This window comes from Girardinichthys multiradiatus, chromosome 11, assembly GCF_021462225.1.
Source record: "Girardinichthys multiradiatus isolate DD_20200921_A chromosome 11, DD_fGirMul_XY1, whole genome shotgun sequence".
Classification (NCBI taxonomy): Eukaryota; Metazoa; Chordata; class Actinopteri; order Cyprinodontiformes; family Goodeidae; genus Girardinichthys; species Girardinichthys multiradiatus.
The window spans coordinates 35,506,814-35,527,997 of record NC_061804.1 but is presented as its reverse complement, the minus strand read 5'-3'; the positions used below and the strand labels follow the sequence as shown (position 1 = coordinate 35,527,997).

Below are 21,184 nucleotides of genomic sequence, written 5' to 3'. Positions count from 1 at the left end.
CACTTCACTGAAACCCAAACTGAACATTTTTCCAGCGTATTTTAAAGATATTTTTGAATCAACATAGTTGCCAAAATATTTTGGAGTGAGGACACATCCAAAACAAATGAGTGACACATTCTGGGGAAAAATCACAGAAAGTACAGTTTACAACAATGTCTGAGTTGAACTTCTTGAGGTAGTTTTTAGCACGGTAAATCCTGTGTATGAGTTTAAAGGACACTACTTTTACCTTGTTAGTGAGGAGACAATGATTTGATTTGGCAGCAGCAGAGTATATTTTCAAGACAGCAATCACAAAATGATTCCAATGTGATAGGAGAGCTGGTAGAGAGGTCACCTCCCTCTGAAAGAGGGGTCTATTTGTTTTGTTAGATTTATTGTTTGCAAGGAGGAGAGTTAAGAAAGATTTTACCAACAGGAGAGTGTTTGGAAGTAAGAATAGGAGATTGATGACAGCTGGCTCTTGGTTTCTGTCTGAATAACATACAGATTTCTGAGGAAATAGCATCAACAACTATTGCACATTCTCATAAAAAATAGGAATGTTACATTTAAAGAGATAGTTGATCTACCAGAAAAACATTATGTCTAAACAAGTATCAAAAAAAATATTGTTTTCTTCTTAAATAAAATGTCCTTAATATTCCCTATGACATAACGGTGAGGAAAGAAGTTGTGCTTGTAGATGAGTGACCATGAGAAGGCCTGACTGAAAATCATGTAGTTTCCCGGAGATTTTGTACATGGAAATTACAATCCAGAAAAAAATTCAGTCCATCGATACCTGGAGGTATGGTCATTTCGTGATGCGTGATGGCATCCAGAATGGTAATTGGCTCATCACAGTGTTTCTGTTCAGAGTTAATGATTGGTTCAACTGTAATATTGTTGAACAGGGCATCAATTGAATCTCGGCTGAGATTGGAGTGATGTAGGTTTTCATAAAAGGAACTGCCATATCTAGCTTTGGTATACCAGTTCGGTTTGTATTTTCATCATTTCCTTGTTATTATATTATGTTAGGTCTTGCCATAGCCACTTGTTAATTTTGCCATTAGAGATTTGCCAGATTAATTAAATCTTTTGTGTTAGGTTTCTTAGTTTATTGTTGTGCTCTGTTCTCATGTATTCTAGTTTATTCTCTTAGTTCAGCGTTAGTTTCTTTGAGGGCTAGTTCAGACCCCTCCGTGTTAGCTGGTCTCCCTTATTCATCTTCCCTGCTTTTATTCTGCCACAGCTGTTTGGCATTTCCTCTGATTAGCTCTTCTGGTTCATTTGTCAATTTCCACTCCTGTCTCAGTATTTAAGCTCATTGGTTCTTATTGTTTATTGCTGGATTCTTCCGTTTGACTGCCTGTTATTCTGTTACTCCTTTATGCTACTTCCTTGCCAGCTTCACAACCTAACAATCATGACAGTTGCATTAGATTGTATTTTAAGGTACCAAAGTAAGGGGGGATATAAATGCAAATAATATCTTTCTCATTTCATATATAAAACAAAACAAATTCTAGAAAAAACAATGGATTTTCTTTTCACTTCAGAATGATGCACTACTTTGTGTTGGCCTGTTCTAATGTGAGAAAAGGGGAACATTTCTAATTTACAAAGTTGTCCTGGCCAAGATGACAGCTCAAATCACCATGAAAATACAATACACCCATTAGTATTTTACACATTACAACACATCATAGATCACTAAAAATATTAACAAAAGGGTTCCAGTGACTTATGCAACAGTATAGTCAAACAAAATCTTCAGATGTTTTCACATTTACAGCCTTTAAAATTATTTTGATCTCACTCATTGAAACTAGTTCCCAAAACATTTGTTGATTTTGGGTCTGATTCACGTTGTTGGAGAATGTTTCTTTGATTATCTGCCCTTTGTTCCCCTCTCACTGTATATTAGTTGGTCTGTGTTCTTTGTTCCAGGCTGGTTCCTCTTCATTTACTACCCTCGTCCATGCTTTGAGTTCCGCATGTTCCTGCAGTGTGTTTTGTAAATTTTGGATCGCCACTCTGGTCAGTACCTGCAATATTTGTTACGTTCGAATAAAGCTCTGGATCTATCCGAAATGCTGCTGCCTAGCTCTTGTCTGCGCTTCGGTCCACCCCAAAACCATAATGTGACATTGGAACTGTTTGGGGTACAGCAAACTTTCTATCAATCTTTGATTGGACTCTGTTCACAAAATACTTTCTGCAATACAATTAGATCTCAAAGCAAGGAGACAGGTGAAACCCTGTTTAGACAAAAACAATGTTTTGTCCCTTTCACCTGGACTATATTTGTATGATCAACAGAACTCCTGAAGTGCTACTGGTGATATTCTTTATGCTTGACTGCAGACTCTGTTAATATAGCTTCAGTGTTCCTTATATCAAATTATTAACTTGTACTAAAGATCATCAATCAGGAGTGAATAGCCTACATCTTTGACATAGCAATATACATTAAATCTCATTTCACTCCTTGCACCTCAAAAACAGAGGTTATTCAGGGGAACATTGGAAACCAAGGTGTAGGAGCTGTGGTTGCGAATACACTCCCACATGTAAATATTGTCTCAGTTTGTATACAGTCCTATTTAATAAACAAGAGTATGCATACCAATATGGAAAAGTATCTTTTAAAAATAACCTTCAAGCAGGTATTAAACTTTTTATTAAGCCCATATTCCTATTTTAAAAATGTTTTATGTTTTATTGGTCGGATGTAATATTCTAATCTTAAATTTTATGTTTTCATTAGCTGTAAGGAAAAAATCCTAATTAACTGAAACATAGGCTTGAAAACATAAGTCTTTGCGTAATTAATCTATGTGTTTCACTTGGTGAGATAAATTACTGAAAAAGATTTTAATTTTCATTAATATTCCGGTTTATTTTAATGTGACTGTATATATTGGAAGGGCAACGTCAGAAATGTATAGTGTTTTGATATATTAACTATAGGTGTTTGAATTATTGTTTGTAGACATAACAATTGGAAAAATTACATATTTTATGCAGAATAACAAATTTTAGTTACACTACAAGAATTATATTACATCAAAAAATTTTAATACCATGGTGAAGCTTTTATTTCAGAACCAAAAAGTGAAGTTGGCTGTTCAGAGATCTGTATCCAAGAAATTAATGGAAAGTTAGAGGAAGGAAAAGTGGAGAAGAAAAACGAATAACAGGTATAACCCCAGCCATAATAAGTTTATGAAGCAAAGCCCTTTCAAGTCTTTGGGAGAGGTTCAAAAGATGTGCACTGCAGCTGGACAACCACAACCCAGTGGAGGGATTATATGTCCCTTCTAGCCAGAGAACACTTTGGGATCACCCATACTGATCTGATGAGTAAGGGATGTTTCTTACTTGGAACTGTTACCCCTGCAACCTAATCTCCAAGACAAGGGAAGTGTTGATGGATTTGTATATTTTTATGTGGTTCCATTTACTCCTGTACAGCCAAAACTTATAGAAAAAGCATTTCTTCTACTTTATATATTTAGAGGATTGTTTTGAATGTCATAAAATGTAGTTACTAATCTTACACAGGCAATTATATGAGGATATCTCAGCATATCACATAGACAGACAGACAAGAAGCTGCAGCAGCCAGTACAGTCTCTCCTTTAAGGTCAACTTCATTGTAATGGGTTAAAAACATTTGGATTCTTAGTGAAAACTTAGATTTTAATAGATCAACAAACTATTGAGCATGGCTTATAATAGTATTAAAGGCCATACACATGAGACCACGGGGGGACCAGTCGTAAGTCCATCTCAGAATGTGATTTTATGTTTTATGTTTTACTATTGCCCTGCGATGGACCGGCAAACTGTCCAGGGTGTACCTTGCCTCTCGTCCCTAGACTGCTGGAGATAGGCACCAGCTTCCCCGTGACCCAATGTGGAATAAGCAGTACAGAAGATGAATTAATTAATGAATATATACTAACAGGAAGTTGCTTAGAATGATTTAGGTTTGATCATGGGTCATTATCTGTTATATTTTATCAGAGTCAACAAGCAAAAACAGAAATCAGGACTGAAATAAATAGAAATATTGTGTAAAAAATAATATAGAAAATAATATACCTTTAAATTAAGTTTTAAGCAAGATCTGAGCGTTTATATGGCTGTTTATCTCCCAATTCATGGAAGTATTAACTACAATGAAAAAAAACTTGGTTTAAGTAGATATGAATCGGTTTGTTTACAGATGTGAAATGGAAATTGTAAAAGATTAAATTACAAAGTGTAGGTTAAATTGGCAAAAGGATGATCTGACCCAGAGAAACAGTTACAAAAAACCAAAAGACATATAAATAATCAATTACACAGAAGACTTACATTGTTCCAGGTTGTTTTGTGTACTAGAGCTAAATGCGATTGTATTTTATTCCACAGTACTCAGCTATATACAAACAAATTCTGTGTTGTGAGACTAAGTTTCAGGGATCTTTTTGCACCTTCATCTGTTGTCTAAACTGATGAAAAAATAAGTAATACATTTAAGAAATCCTTCCAACAACAAGTGATCACAAGAGAAAGTCAGATAACGTATACAATTAAATCCAGTGATGTCTTACAGGGATCTTTCCTCTTTATGAGTGCGTATTCAATAAATGACGTCCAGACTGAGCAGGCGTCCTGCCCTCACTGAGGAGCTCCACTCGGGTATCTTCTTCCATCTCAGTAGCTGGCTGGGACAGCAACAAAGCAAACATATATATCGTAACCAACATGGTGAAGCATTAGCATAAGACCCACAGAGTTTTTGGCTCAGGTATGGCTCTGTGTGCATGCAGTGCGGTTGAATATTTTCCTTCAATCGGTGCGTTTTAGCGTTACAGCAGGGGGACGGTTGTGTGTTAGCTAGCAAGCAGGGATGTGTTTGTTTCTGTAGGACACCCCCAGTTAGCAGATGTTAACCATTACCATATACGTGTCTGTGTTAAGGCAACTGCGTTATTTGATGGATAAATGTCAGTTCTGTGCAGCACTAGCCGTGTAAAAGCTACGGTTAGCTTAATATTTCAGAAGAGAATAACAACTGGTGGCTAAGCTAAACATTAGCTTAGTAAAACAGTGGCTTTCATGCAGACCAGGCCGATTAAAACTGATTATTTTAATGTAAATGGTCTAAAAATACCTATATTTTGCTGGAAACGTATTAAATTATGATATGTATGCAGCATAGTTTTAAAAAAGCTAAACATGCTCTCTTGAATTGCGTTGCATCCTCAAATGGATGTAATCAGTTAGCATTGAACGGGTTAGGGCACTGAATACATCTCATAGTTAATTGTGTGATGTTAAAATGTGTAGTTATTGTTTTAGGACCTCCTCCTAGGCCATACATTTGTTTAAAGATGCATTATTATAACCTGAGCATGAGAGATGCACTAAATTGCTTTATAATCACATCCTGAATATGGCTTGTGATACATACAAATAGAGGAGCTCCTTTCAATGGGCCAGAGATCAGACTCAGACAGTTTATCCCTCGATCAGCTCTGATCAATAATCAGCAGGAGACATTGAAAAATAAAATCCGATTTTTTTTTTCCTACTACTTAAAACTATACCTCTACCAAATAAACTGCAACACATTTTTCCTTCTTCATGGCTTAAGTTCCCTAGAAATAAGATGGAGTTGCTGAAAATCAATCGTCAAGCCTTAAAGAAAACTTGAAATTGGTATGGGTCAGGAAAAGCACGATCAGAATAAACTTAATAGCCTTACTGCATAATTAGTACAAGTTAAAAGGAGTTTTGCGCATCTTCTCCAGGGTTGTGGATTGCTTTTTCTCTGTGTTATTTGCCAGTTAAATTTAGAAGTCCTTCTCATCATCATTGGACCTTGGGTTCTCTCAGTTTCTTTTAGAGGAAAGGATATTCCAAAGGGTTTATAGTGTTTTCTTTTTACTATCGATTGGTCATTTTGACTTAAAATTTAATTTCATTATGTTGTTGAAAGGTCTGATACTGCCGGTCTATTGCTTTTTGCTCTACCAGAATCATATTGTTTACTTGTTGAGGGTGTCTGATATGAGTAACTGATCGCAACTGGGATACTCTGATTTTGCATAGGCCAGTATGAAATCATTTTGGTATTCTAACCTCGAGCAAATATACAACAGTTTCAAAAGTTTATTATCCCGCCTGCTAAAAAAATCCTCAAAACCCACTGATTTGGCCTGATAAAGTCTGAATAATGTCTTAATAATTCTGATGCACATACTTTTACCAGAATATTATCACCAACTACTGACTAGCAACAAAGTTCAAATTTTTGCCTCCAAATGTACGTATTGTACTTCTTTGCCATTCTTGTCATGATAAAGTTATAAAAGTATAGCGAGCTGATATTGGCTGGTTAAGTAGTTGGGCAGTCTGCTCAGGTAGCCAGCCTCCAGTCCGCTTCTTAACAGAAATGCCACTTGTAGCTTTTGAACTGTAATTTTAAACTGTGTTAAATTAACAAGAGGGATGGGTGACACTCCTTCAGTTTCCAACCCATCAACCTTTAGTTTTTCATGACTGGAAATATTTTGTCTTTTGTGTAAAGGTATATTAGTCTTATTTCAGCCAGCTGACTCGGGGTTGGGTCAGTGCATTTTAGCAGTGTTGAATGCATGCATAACTGTATAAAACCTTGTTATACCTTAAAACCTGTGTGATTGGGTTTCTACATTGTATATTTAATCAGTATTGTTATGCTGGTTCTGTATGTTTCAGCTTTATTCATCTATATCCCTTACAGGTTGAGAATGGCAGACAGAAAAAGAAAACCAGCGGCTTCCATCAAACCCATCACGAAGAAAGAAAAAGTAGAGCTAAAGAAAAAGGTATGGGTACATTAGCTTTTAGATGCCATAATAGTAATTTGTTCTTTGTCATTTTAAAAACTAAACTGTGTTTTTGAGATATCTTTTATACAAATTTCGGTAACCGTCAAGCTGTCTTTCTTCGACCGTAAGAACAGGTAAATTACACATATCTTTATGTTTTTATCTTTCTGTGTCCCGCCAGGAAGAAGAGAAAGCTGCAGAGGTTTTTGAAGAATTTGTAGCATCTTTTGAAACCAGTGAAAAAAGCAAAGTGAAGACTTTCGTACGAGGGGGAATTGTAAATGCTACTAAAGGCGAGTATCGACAGCTCAGTCATGTTTGCCACCAGCAATGCAGGAGACGCAGCAAGCATTGGAAGAAAGTGTGTTGATTGGATGAGACAACAACTGAAATTTCTGTCTATGCTGGCAGGAAAATGAACACTGCAAAATGTTTAGAACGAGGAAGGAGGTCAGGGACCCCAAACATAACCGCCTTTGCTACGGTGAAAAGGTTTAGGATCAAAGGATATTAATGTTTTTGAATGGCCCAGTCAAGAAAAATATTAGGGGAACACATTTGGATAAACAAGAGGAACTAGAGAAGAAACTTTAAGCCTTTGAAGTTCTATTAGAAAAATAACTTTCTAAACAACTGACATGTTTTTGAAAGTCTGATACAGCAAAGCATTTGCTCTAATAACATTATTCACAGTATTTAAGTATCTGAGAGGTCAAAACAGTGTTGAATTAACATCATTTATTTATTTTAAGAGTGTGGTTACGTTCTGTGTAAAATCAAACAGAAAAAAAAGATTAGGAGTTAAATACTCATTCAGTTTAATTTATTCATCTCAGATTAATTGGTGCATTTTGTTTACATGTGTATAAAATGTGAACTAGCGTATCTCCTGCGTAGATATAGCAAACGACCCTTCCCTTACACCTTCCACTTGTCTATAGGTAACATGTCTTGTGCAGTTAAAGTCCAACCTTAATCAAATTAGGACAAGACTTCAAATTTATGGTTTATTGAAAAAAAAAAAAAAAAAAGTGAAAAGGTCAAGGGAAATGAAAACATTGTAACATGTTGCTGTAATTTGTACCCTGAATATGTTTTACTAAAAATTTAAAAGTTAGTGTTTGGCTTGTTATACTTTCTGCAGAGGAGGAAGAAGCAGAGATCAAGAAAAGTAAGCTGTACCGACCCGCCACAAGGTTTGTCCCTGTGTCTCAACATGCCTCACCACCATCATCGTCTGAAAGCAAAAAGTCTGTAAGTTTGTACTCTGACATCTTTGCAGTGTGGTAGTAGTTTCTGTTTATGTACAGGCCCTGTGAAAGATTATCATCAGGTAGCAATAAATGCTGTATTAACTCCCTGTTTGATGAAAAGGTATTCAAAAGAAAGACAGAAGAAAAGAAGAAGAAGAGTAATCTTGAACTTTTTAAAGAGGAACTTAAGCTGTAAGTCTGACATATTTTCTCCCATATTATGCTTGAGTGTAATAAGAAATATTTATCCACCTACGCTTGTTATTTTGCATTGTAAAAATTCAGAATACAGGAGGAACGTGAGGAAAGACATAAGAGGAAGAAACATGACCCTGAAGTTGGAGGTGAAGGGGGAGGTTACGCAGATCTGGACGTTCCATTACCGGGACGATCAAGTAAGCATCTGCTACTAGTTTATTTAGGGTTCTTAAAGAGTCTGGAATTTTAGTTTTGGGGTGTTATGTCTGAAGTATAGAAATAAAAATAAATAAATAAAAATAATAAATAAGAGTGTTTAAAAATCTTTGTATTTTTAGACTCCCTCATGCTTTATTATTGGTATCCTTTTGTTCCTTCTGCTATATTTTCTTGTGTCCTTCCTTCCTTTCTTCTTTCCTTCCTTGTGACCTACAGGGGTTGGATAATGAAACTGAAACACCTGGTTTTAGACCACAATCATTTATTAGTATGGTGTAGGGCCTCCTTTTGCGACCAATACAGCGTCAATTCGTCTTGGGAATAACATATACACAGTGGTCAGAGGGATTTTAAGCCATTCTTCTTGCAGGATAGTGGCCAGGTCACTACGTGATACTGGTGGAGGAAAACGTTTCCTGACTCGCTCCCCCAAAACACCCCAAAGTGGCTCAATAATATTTAGATCTGGTGACTGTACAGGCCATGGGAGATGTTCAACTTCACTTTCATGTTCATCAAACCAATCTTTCACCAGTCTTGCTGTGTGTATTGGTGCATTGTCATCCTGATACACGGCACCGCCTTCAGGATACAATGTTTGAACCATTGGATGCACATGGTCCTCAAGAATGGTTCGGTAGTCCTTGGCAGTGACGCGCCCATCTAGCACAAGTATTGGGCCAAGGGAATGCCATGATATGGCAGCCCAAACCATCACTGATCCACCCCCATGCTTCACTCTGGGCATGCAACAGTCTGGGTGGTACGCTTCTTTGGGGCTTCTCCACACCGTAACTCTCCCGGATGTGGGGAAACCAGTAAAGGTAGACTCATCAGAGAACAATACATGTTTCACATTGTCCACACCCCAAGATTTGTGCTCCTTGCACCATTGAAACCGACGTTTGGCATTGGCATGAGTGACCAAAGGTTAGGCTATAGCAGCCCGGCCGTGTATATTGACCCTGTGGAGCTCCTGATGGACAGTTCTGGTGGAAACAGGAGAGTTGAGGTGCACATTTAAGTCTGCCGTGATTTGGGCAGCTGTGGTTTTATGTTTTTTGGATACAATCCGGGTTAGCACCCGAACATCCCTTTCAGACAGCTTCCTCTTGCGTCCACAGTTAATCCTGTTGGATGTGGTTCGTCCTTCTTGGTGGTATGCTGACATTACCCTGGATACTGTGGCTCTTGATGCATCACAAAGACTTGCTGTCTTGGTCACAGATGCGCCAGCAAGACGTGCACCAACAATTTGTCCTCTTTTGAACTCTGGTATGTCGCCCATAATGTTGTGTGCATTTCAATATTTTGAGCAAAACTGTGCTCTTACCCTGCTAATTGAACCTTCACACTCTGCTCTTACTGGTGCAATGTGCAATCAATGAAGACTGGCTACCAGGCTGGTCCAATTTAGCCATGAAACCTCCCACACTAAAATGACAGGTGTTTTCATTGTCCAACCCCTGTATATATATTCCTTTCTTGAGTCGTTCATTCTTTGTGTTTTTCCTTTCTTCCTTCCTAGTACTACTTTGTGTTCTTCTGGCTTTCCTTTCTTCCTTGTTTAATGTCTGTTCCTTTCTTGTCTTTTAGAGTCATTTCTTTCTTGCTCTTCCTTTCTTTCTTTCTCTCTCTCTCTCTCCCTCCCTCCCTCCCTTCTGTGCAGATTCCATATGCAAGCCCCACTGTAGAAATAGCTGGCATAAAGTCATGGTGACTTTAATCATTTATATTTTAAATAAATGTAAAGGACTAAATATTTAAAAAAGTTAAGCCTGAAAAATGTCTGAAGCTGCTACATGAGCAACATGTAGGAACCCTGTTTATTAGATGGCCATTAGCCACTAATATCCATTCTGTTCCATCGCACAGTGCTGTACGATGACCTGACTGCCCCAGTCACCACTAACCTCTACATTAACTGCATTAGCCCCAAGGTAATTGGAGTACACTCAGTTTATTGGGCTTTATGCTTTTAGGTATACATGTCTTATCTCTTACTGTCTTTTTTTCAGATGAATGAAGAGCTACTCTGCAGAGAGTTTTGTAAATATGGTCCTTTGGCCAGTGTGAAGATCATGTGGCCCCGAACAGACGAGGAGCGCTGCAGGACTTCAAACAGAGCCTTTGTGGCGTTCATGACCCGGAAAGATGCGGAGAGAGCCATGGCTGCTCTTGATGGTGAAGGGGACCTTCAACAACGGTCCTAAATTATAGAACTATGTTTTTGTTTGTTTGTTTGTTGCAGAATGACTCTTAACAGCAGACATGTCTGGTATCGCAGGTAAAGTGATTATGGGCTTTGAAATGAAGCTAGGATGGGGCAAACCAGCCCGTATACCCCCTCAGCCACTGTACACACCAGCTGGGGTGAGAGTGGCACCTCCTCCCCCATCTGGTCTCCCTTTCAATGCTCAGCCAAGGGATCGGTTCCGCAACGACTTCACAAAGCCACTGGGCACATCCAAAGCAGAGCTCGACAAGGTAAAGTCACCTCATCTGGCTGCTGGTGTCAAACTGAACATTTGTTGGTCAAGCTAATGTCTTACATTAGGAATAGTAACCTTTACTGTGCCCTGAGAGAAGCATTCATACTCCTTGAACCTTTTCACATTCTGCCCCAGACTTTGAGATGTTCTGTGTAAACAGCAAGTTTTACCTCATGTAGATTTAGGTTTGGACAGGCTGGCCCATTTGAACGGATAAATACACATTGAATGAAACCTTTCCATTGCAGTTTTGCCTGCATGTTTAGGGTTGCTATCATCCTGCAAAGTGAATCTCATCCCAGTTTAAAGTCTTTCAGCTTTTAACAGGTTTGCTTTCAGAATTTTTCTTCATTAAACTCTTCCTGTCAACTCGGATCAGCTGCCTTGTCCCCCTAAACAAAAGCATCTCGGCAGTTTGATTCTGCTACCACCATGTTTCACTGTGGAGGCGGTTTGTTCAGAGAGTTTTTCGCCACACTTGGCCTTTTGGATGTAAGCGAAAATGTTCAGTTTTCTTATCTGACCCGTTCACTGTTTTCCATAGGTTTGCCACTACACTTGGTTTCGGTTGCTATTTTTCTCACGGCTCTTCCATAAAGTGCACAACCAGTGTCTGTCCTATTGTCAGAGTCTGTCACTTGAGCTGTGGATCTCTGCAGCTCCTCCAGAGTTACCATGGGCTTCTTGGCTTCTTCTCTGATTAATACTCACCTTTCCCGACTGCTCTGTTTAGGTCGGCAGCCATTTTTAACTAAGATTGCTGTTGTGCCATACTGCTATTTTTAGATGATGTATTGAACAGGATTGAAGCTATGTGAGATGTTCAAAGTTAAAGGTGATTGGTTGCACTGAATTTTATAAAGAGAGCTTTATAAAGGCAGCTAAGCAGAAATGCACGCTTCACAGTCAGATTCATATTTGTAAGCCGTTCAACTTTTTGCTTCCACTTCACAATTATTGAATACTATGTGTTGATCTTTCCTATAGAATCCTTACAAAACACTGCAGTTTGTGGTTTGTGGTAACTTACTAAATGTGCAAACGTTTAAGGGGTATGAATACTTTGGCAAGGATCGGTAGTTTTGTACGAAAATAAAGGGTCATCGTGTGTTTTTAGATCTGTTTTTGCAGAATGAATGAAGGTTGATAATTTGGCCTTTATGATCATTCAAGTAAGTAATTTCAAAGCTTAGCAAGCAGCTGGTCCACAATCCACTAAATCTGTAATGATTTATCATTAACTAATTAAAAATATAGTACTTGCTCAACTGTCCCTGCACTGCAATGTCACACAATGCAGGGTGATGTTATTGAGCATTTTCATAACTTTCTTATGCTGTCTTTGGATGCAGACTGGTAATTAAAGCTTTTAGTCTCTAGATTAAAAAAATTAGCTCGTGTCCCCCCACCCCTACATGTTAAAGTTTTGCCATCCCTCCCGAGTTGTCTGATCATGAATGCCTCCATTGTTTTCTATGCTGTATGTATCCTGCAGTGTTTCATCTGTACAGGTACTCACTTTGTAATATTTTCACTATTTGATTTGACTTCACAAACAGACTCTGTCCGAAGCCGTAGTCAAAGTGGTTATCCCAACCGAAAGGTACACACACTCTTCTTTCTACGACTGACCAGCTGTCATAGCACTAGGTGTCATAGGACAGAGGCTGAGGTGCTCTCATCTTGTATCCATGCATATTCGTTAGGAACCAGAGGCTTTACTGCACTTTGCATGCACACAAGCAGGTCACATGAAGAGTGGGACTTAGTGCACTTACTGAAATAATACTCTCAGTATTTAATCTGTGCTGGGGTTGTCATGGGTTGGCTGAGACACTGCAGACCGATACAGCTAGAAGGCAGGTAGATTAACTCCAGTCAGGATGCCATCAGCATAGAGCACGAGTTTCATTACAGTTCTGTAAATCAAAGCAGTAACTTCCACATGGTGAAGAGTTTAAAGTCAAAGTCAGTTATAAGAAGGTGTAGATGCTGCAAATCCAACACAATATTAGAGGATTATACTTTGCTTTAGTGATTGAACTCCAACAGTGTTCAAGCAGCAATCTGCAGGAGCTACTCAGGATATTTTACATTTGAAATGTTTCTGTATGGATGATTTCATATTTAATGATTATATAACTGTCTAATAGTACTAACTGGTAATTCAAAACCATTTAAATGAAATATCCCAATACAGCCATTCCTGACATTTGAATTTGAATCAGCTGATTTAAAAGGTCTTCTAAGGCTTAAATTAGTACCCTCCACAATAACTGGCACTCCGGATAAAGCCTTAAAATAAAGTCACCTTTTATTGCAGAAGTATAATCTCACACAGTGAAATTTAGGAAAATCTGACTATTAAATTAAGAGCATTTATTCCGTAGGGTAACAAATGTGGTCTGATTGGCCATTTCTTTGTTGCTTTAGCTGTATGTTTTAGATTGTTATCCTTCTGAAAGGCCCAATCCTGACCTGTTCTTCGTTTTCTGGTGCCCGATATTTATGAAAAATATCCTGGTGTGTCAAAGATGCCATGATGTAATGCTGCCCAATGACATTCCCAAGCCCTTTGTAGGAGAATGAAGCCCACAGCATCAAAAAAAAAAGTCCTTTTTCATGTATTCATCCTTTGTGTTACACCAAACCCACCTGAAGTTGTCGTTTCTAAAAAGCTCAATTTTTGTCTCATTTGGGCAAAGCACAATGTCCTAGTTAAAGTCTCATTGAGTTTGGGAAACTTGATATGTTTTCGTTTGCTTACTGGATGGAAGGCATGATTTGTCTTTAAGCAAGTTGCCTAAATATTGCTCTGACAGTGGATATGATATGGGCTCAGTTAAGTAGCTTGTTTCTTGTAGCCAACTCCTGACAAAAACAATGAAAAACAGGAAGTTGTGCATTACTAAATTAAAGTTTGACTCATTTAAAATCATTTTATAGGAGTTCTTAGGGTTGGTGATAATTGAAGACCTGGTTATTTACTAGTAATATTTTTTCTCCCTGTCAAAAAATGTGTGTAATCTGAAGGTCGGATTGTTTTTATGCTACTGCAATAAAAGGAATAACTGATCTTACGTTTTTACACATTTTTGCCAAGGGTTCCAGTGAGCATAGAGGGTGCTGCATATATTTTCTAATGGTCACATTAACCCAATTATATGCTTGTATGTGGGGATGCATGTTTGAACACTTGCTAAAGTTTCTCTAAACTGATTTACATAGAACACAGTGAGGCAATATTATCATTGGACTCTAGTTGATTAAGGAGGTAACTGGTGTCTTATATTCTGTTTGATTCAGGGATGAATGTAAACTCTTTACACACAACCCCAGTCTGATACAGCCCTTTCTCCCCACAGGAATCTGCTATTCCTTATTCACAGGATGATAGAGTTTGTGGTGCGTGAAGGCCCTCTGTTTGAAGCCATGATAATGAGCAAAGAAAAGAACAATCCAGATTACAGGTAGCCATGCTGCAGATTATCCCACGATGGTTCTGTTAGTGAAAAAAAAAAAAAAAACAGGAACTAATTGGTGAATTCTTCCGTTTTCCCAGGTTTCTTTTTGAAAACAAAAGCCAAGATCATGTTTATTATCGCTGGAAACTGTTCTCCATCCTCCAGGTAAGTTTGGGTCACTGAAAGGCCCGGTTTACAATAGCAGAAACTCAACAAGTCCTAAGTTCTTACTCTGATTTTTATAAGAAATTATTCGTGTGTATTTAAAATGTCTCTATATGGATTGTCTTCATGTGTCCCACAGGGCGAGTCCCCAACAAAGTGGAGAACAGCAGAATTTCGGTTGTTCAGAGGAGGCTCATTATGGAGACCACCCATCCTCAACAGCTACACTGAGAGGTGTGAAGAGGGTGCAGGGATAGAGGAGGCCGCTCCTTCTGAGGAGGAGGTGAAGAAGGGCCAGCTCAGAGCCGAGTAAGTCTGCCCTGGCTGATTTAGACACACATTGGCTTCTGTATTTTATTTGAGCTGAGTTTTGAATATTCCTACATATTCTAGGCACCGAGAGAGACTGGAGACTCTTCTGGAGGAGCTCACTCCCAGCAGAGAAGATATTGCCAACGCCATGTTGTTCTGTCTTGATCGGGCAGATGCAGCAGAGGAAGTAGTGGGACACATTTCGGACTCTTTCTGTTCGCTTCAAGTTCCCCTACAGAAGAAGGCCAGTTCTCCTGTTTACAGTGCCTTACACCAGTATTCACATCCCTTTAACCTTTTCACAATTGTCATGGTACAAACATAAGCAACAGTTGGTTTTATTGGGGTTTTATGCAAAGGACCAACACATGGCCCAACTATGAAGTGGAAAAAAGGCTTCTTTTTTGTTTTTCAAGAATTGCTTTCTTCTTGCTAATTTTCCACAAAGGCCAGCGCACAAGTAATAGTTCTCCTGTCCCCAGATTCCCCCGCCTGAGCTGTGGGTTGATCTCCGCATCTCCTCCAGAGTTAACATTATCCTCTTGGAATTTTTTTTATTTAATTCTTTTATTTTATTAATGCTCTCCTTGGCTGGCTTGTCAAGGGTGTACAACCTCTGGCTCCAGGACCACATGTGGCTCTTCAGCTGCCCATCAGGGCCTTTTAACAACCTAGACAAACTTATTTAAAATAGGAGTAATGTTTTTCAAATGTGATGTTCAATTTAGCAGTTCGTCATTCGGGTTTTATGCAATATATCTACAGAATTTGCACAGCTTTCTTGTGTTCAAGAGTCTGTTTTTCCCCAATAATGAAGCAGTAATAAGGATTCTACACGTTTACCCTTTTTTTCTAGACACATTTTATTTAGTAGCACGAAAATGTCTCTTGGTTGATTTGCAGGTCTGGGAAATGCTTTCTAATTTGGGATGAGGGATTGAACGGGACTGTACGAGACCTTCATAGCAACTTTCTCCCTGATTCTGTCTGCTGTGTTCCTCGGTCCTCATGATGCTGTTTGCTCTCTAATGTTCTCTAAAAAACCTATGAGGCCTTTAGGGAACAGCTGGATTTATCCTGACAGTGAATTGCACACGAGTGGACTTCTACTTACTTAATTAGGGGACTTCCTAACGCAGTTAGTTGCACGGGATTTTATTTAGGGGAAACAGAGTAAGGAAGGCTGAATACAAATGCAGGTGTAGACATTTTTAAAAACAAATTTTTCCTCCAAAGTCGTGACTAGGAACTGTTTGGTCATTAAAAATCCTAAAACATTTAGGTGTGTGCTTTTAACTTGACAAAATGTGAAAGGATTGAGGGGCTCTGAATACATTTGCAAGGCACCATATGCCTCTCTGTTACCAAATTTAAGCAGAAATGTATGCCAAGTAAAATATGTATTCACATCATTTCATTTTGTCATGAATTCCACAGATTTCTAGATTATATCTCGTGTCAGACATCTTGCACAACTCATGTGCCAAAGTGGCCGGGGCATCGTATTATCGGAAATAGTAAGAGTTTGTGAAATTTGTTTAAATTCACTTTTAGAGCCTCAGAGTCTTTATTTTTTGTTTAAATTATCTTGTCCTCTGCAGTTTTGAAACGAAGTTACCAGAGATATTTGAGCAGCTCCATGCAGCACACAAAAACATCCAAGCCAGACTGCAGGCTGAACAGTTTAAGGTACCATTTGTAAATCACCTGCTTCATCCAAAGACATTTACCCAAACTAGAACAGAAAGAAAACTCTAAAACATTTAAACACCCTGTCTCCACAGCAAAAGGTCATAAATTGTTTTAGAGCATGGGAAGACTGGGCCATATATCCCCAACCTTATCTAATCCAGCTGCAGAATATCTTTTTGGGCTTTGCCAAAGCAGGAGATGAGGACATAGAGGCCACAACGGTAAGCTTATCTCCTCGTTACACACACTTCTTTATGTCTTTTCACCAGCTGGAGATGTTGATATATATACAATTAGACAAAGTGAGTTTTAGGTGTTTATTTGTCTCTTTGTAGGAGGTGTCTTGTGAGATCGACGGTGCACCGTTGGACAGCGCACTTATAGATGGGCTCCCTATGCAAAGAACTCCGGTGGATGACATAGACGGGTGCCCCATGGGCTGGGACCCCCTGGATGGAGTCCCTGTTGATGACATCGATGGCGTGCCCCTAAACGCTGCTGTTGAGGACATCGATGGCCTACCTTGTGAGTCCACCATTTGAAGTTATGTTGCAGAGTCTATGTAGCTCTTTAACAAAACGCTGTCACTTTGTCAGCTGCCTATTGAGGTTTGCTTTGTGTCCTCAGTGGATGAAAGTAATCTCTCCAGAGTGCCTTTGTCTAAATGGGAGAAGATCAGTGATACTGGTAAGACATATCAGGATGCTCCTTTTACTAGTTTGACCTCAAATGTCCTACTAATAGCTCTGCTTTTTCTTTCAGTCCAAACGGTCTCCAAGTGGAATACTTTAAGTGAGCAGGATGGTGAAAATAGGGCTGACATTAGGTAAGGTTCAATATCACCCATGTACTGTAAGGTCATCATTTGTTGGAAAGAAAATAAATGCTTCAGTGATTCCTATTATCTGGCTGCAGCTGCAACTTACAGGATGAAGATGGGGACTCAGAGAGTGACAGCAGTGCTGATTCCTGCAGGTCGCCTAACTATGAGGGTGCAGTTTTCTCACAAATGTCTGAGAGTAAAAGAAAAAGGCTGAGGGAGGTGGAAGTAAGTGTTTGCTCCATTAGAAACTCTGTTCAGACCCTCATTTAAAAAAAAAAACTGATCTAGAGAGGATCTGTGTGTGATTTATGAAACCGTGCAAATCCAAAACAGTTTCTCACTTAAGGTCTGCGAATCTGTAATGTCTTATTTCAAGAATATTTCATCTGTCCACTAAAAGTAGAATGCAGGCATGCAGTTGTAATATCCCTACTTAGATCATCTAATAATATTAGTTAGACCGTCATTCAGCCTCTGAAATCTTATCTTGAAGGAAAATCATGAATTATTCTCTGGCATACATTGATCTCCTCAAATCCACACCAAAATAAACGTGTGTTCGATCTGAGACCTGGCATGACGTTTGAGCGTATCCTACCAGCATGTCCAGTATGGTAAATTCTGAAAATTGTGATAAAATGACCGAACACATTTAATAAATGTGTCCAATTTTCAATTAAAAGCTAAAATCAGTACCTCTGTGAGGAGAGGCACCTCGTGTAACATCTATTGGAGTTTAACTGCTTTGTATCCGATAGAAAGATGTTATTAAAACTGACGTGACATCTCCGACACAGGTAAAGGTTATGAAACTCCAAGATGAGTTGGAATCTGGAAAAAAACAGAGGAAGTCTGGGATGAGCATACAGCAGCAAGTGGAGAACTACAGGGAAAAGCTGCTGCAGAAGGTAGGCAGCTTCTCTTGCTCTCATTTTCAGTTCCCAATGACACTTCTGACTTTATTCATGTTATTGTTGTTTGTCATACTTTGCATGCTGTACCATAATAGACCAAACCAGAGTGCATTCTTTCACCAGAAACCAGGGGAAATCCTCTTTAAAGCTCAGATTACTTGTAATATACAGAGCCAGAGAAATTCTTGGCAAGATGTGCACCATCTACTGGAAGGAAAAGTGTACCTACACCTTTTTTCACCTGTGCTATGTGGGTATAGTTAAATGTGGGAATACAGTGCTTTGCTGAAGTACTCATAGAACCACAAAGTGCCACACAGTTATGAAGTGAGAGACAAATAGTTGTTTTTCTAAATGTTTTCTAAGTCTGATGATCATTTGTTCACTTTCAGACCAAGTCAGGTCAAAGTTTTGATTATATACAGTACAGACCAAAAGTTTGGACACACCTCCTCATGCAAAGAGTTTTCTTTATTTTCATGACTATGAATATTGTAGCTTCACAATGAAGGCATCAAAACTATGAATTAACACATGTGGAATTATATACTGAACAAAAAAGTGTGAAACAACTGAAAATATGTCTTATATTCTAGGTTCTTCAAAGTAGCCACCTTTTGCTTTGATTACTGCTCCACACACTCTTGGCATTCTGTTGATGAGCTTCAAGAGGTAGTCACCTGAAATGGTTTTCACTTCACAGGTGTGCCCTGTCAGGTTTAATAAGTGGGATTTCAAGCCTTATAAATGGGGTTGGGACCATCAGTTGTGTTGTGCAGGAGGTGGATACAGTACACAGCTGATAGTCCTACTGAATAGACTGTTAGAATTTGTATTATGGCAAGAAAAAAGCAGCTAAGTAAAGAAAAACGAGTGGCCATCATTACTTTAAGAAATGAAGGTCAGTCAGTCCGAACAATTGGGAAAACTTTGAAAGTGTGGCCAAGTCCAGTTGCAAAAACCTTCAAGCGCTACAAAGAAACTGGCTCACATGAGGACCGCCCCAGGAAAGGAAGACCAAGAACTCTGCTGCGGACGATAAGTTCATCTGAGTCACCAGCCTCAGAAATTGTAGGTTAACAGCAGCTCAGATTAGAGAACAGGTCAATGCCACACAGAGTTCTAGCAGCAGACACATCTCTAGAACAACTGTTAAGAGGAGACTGTATGAATCAGGTCTTCATGGTAAAATAGCTGCTAGGAAACCACTGCTGAAGACAGGCAACAAGCAGAAGAGACTTGTTTGGGCTAAAGAACACAAGGAATGGACATTAGACCAGTGGAAATCTGTGCTTTGATCTGATGAGTCCAAGTTTGAGATCTTTGGTTCCAACCACCGTGTCTTTGTGCGGCGCAGAAGAGGTGAACGGATGGACTCTACATGGCTGGTTCCCACCGTGAACCATGGAGGAGGAGGTGTGATGGTGTGGGGGTGCTTTGCTGGTGACCCTGTTGGAGATTTATTCAAAATTAAAGGCATACTGAACCAGCATGGCTACCACAGCATCTTGCAGCAGCATGCTATTCCATCCGGTTTGCGTTTAGTTGGACCATCATTTATTTTTCAACAAGACAATGACCCCAAACACACCTCCAGGCTGTGTAAGGGCTATTTGACCAAGAAGGAGAGTGATGGGGTGCTGCACCAGATGACCTGGCCTCCACAGTCACCGGACCTGAACCCAATCGAGATGGTTTGGGGTGAGCTGGACCGCAGAGTGAAGGCAAAAGGTCCAACAAGTGCTAAGCATCTCTGGGAACTCCTTCAAGACTGTTGGAAAACCATTTCAGGTGACTACCTCTTGAAGCTCATCATCAGAATGCCAAGAGTGTGCGGAGCAGTAATCAAAGCAAAAGGTGGCTACTTTGAAGAACCTAGAATATAAGACATATTTACAGTTGTTTCACACTTTTTTGTTCAGTACATAATTCCACATGTGTTAATTCATAGTTTTGATGCCTTCAGTGTGAAGCTACAATATTCATAGTCATGAAAATAAAGAAAACTCTTTGAATGAGAAGGTGTGTCCAAACTTTTGGTCTGTACTGTACGTTTCTCAAATTGTTTGGTGTTGATAAAATAGCTTCTTCTTGGAAGAATCTGCAAGCCAAGTCGGTGTGGAGATCTTAAGAGTCTTATCTAACGGTCTCCCTTGATTCAATAAAATGTTTCCACTCTCTGTAGGAGTTTCACAAGGATGAAGAAAAGAGTGAGAGGTCAAAGTCTAAAGATGGGCAGCGGGATGACAGAAGACACAAAGACAGAAGCAAAAAAAATGAGGACGGAGACAGAAGGCAGAACAGTAATCCTGGAGAAAAGCCTCGAAAATCAAGGAGCATTTCTCCTTCAAGGTCAGAAAAAAATGCTTTTATGGCATGCAGAGCTCAGTATCCTTAAAGCTAATATGCTGTGTGATCATTTTTTCAGAACAAAGTCTCCTAAATGGTCCAAACGTTCCCGGTCGCCATCTCCAGAGCAGAAGGCAGGCAAATCCAAGTCCCGATCCCCACATCGATCCCATAAGAAGACAAAGAAGAGTAAACACTAACTTGATTCAGGACATCGACATCATTTGTTGTCCTGCAAACCCGTCTCTTCTCTTGGTTCCACCTTAAATAAGACTCGGCACCTTTTTTTAAATTGTGAAGTTTCACCACTGTACCTACTTATATATATTTTTTGGTTTTTAAAATGGTGAGATGTTGCTGCAAAGATCTGACACTAAATAAATCACCGTTGGTGATGAGCGTTTCTGTCGGAGACATTTCTGCAAAACGTCTGACCAAGCTGTGAC

At 39.1% G+C, this 21,184-nt stretch overlaps 1 protein-coding gene across 1 annotated transcript; it reads left to right on the top strand.

Annotated features, from left to right (window-relative positions):
* Positions 1-4,634: 4,634 nt before the first annotated feature.
* zgc:163098 (uncharacterized protein LOC100037380 homolog) lies at positions 4,635-21,137 on the top strand. The gene is made up of 24 exons (XM_047378720.1): positions 4,635-4,789; positions 6,770-6,854; positions 7,039-7,150; positions 8,002-8,111; positions 8,232-8,302; positions 8,396-8,505; positions 10,403-10,467; positions 10,546-10,711; positions 10,815-11,014; positions 12,579-12,622; positions 14,385-14,489; positions 14,582-14,648; positions 14,788-14,957; positions 15,042-15,204; positions 16,398-16,477; positions 16,562-16,649; positions 16,745-16,873; positions 16,988-17,177; positions 17,280-17,339; positions 17,415-17,478; positions 17,568-17,700; positions 18,273-18,383; positions 20,575-20,741; positions 20,818-21,137. Exons 2-24 carry the CDS (start codon positions 6,777-6,779, stop codon positions 20,936-20,938), a joined length of 2,604 nt encoding a protein of 867 aa, XP_047234676.1. The 5' UTR covers positions 4,635-4,789; positions 6,770-6,776; the 3' UTR covers positions 20,939-21,137.
* The last annotated feature ends 47 nt before the right edge of the window (positions 21,138-21,184 follow it).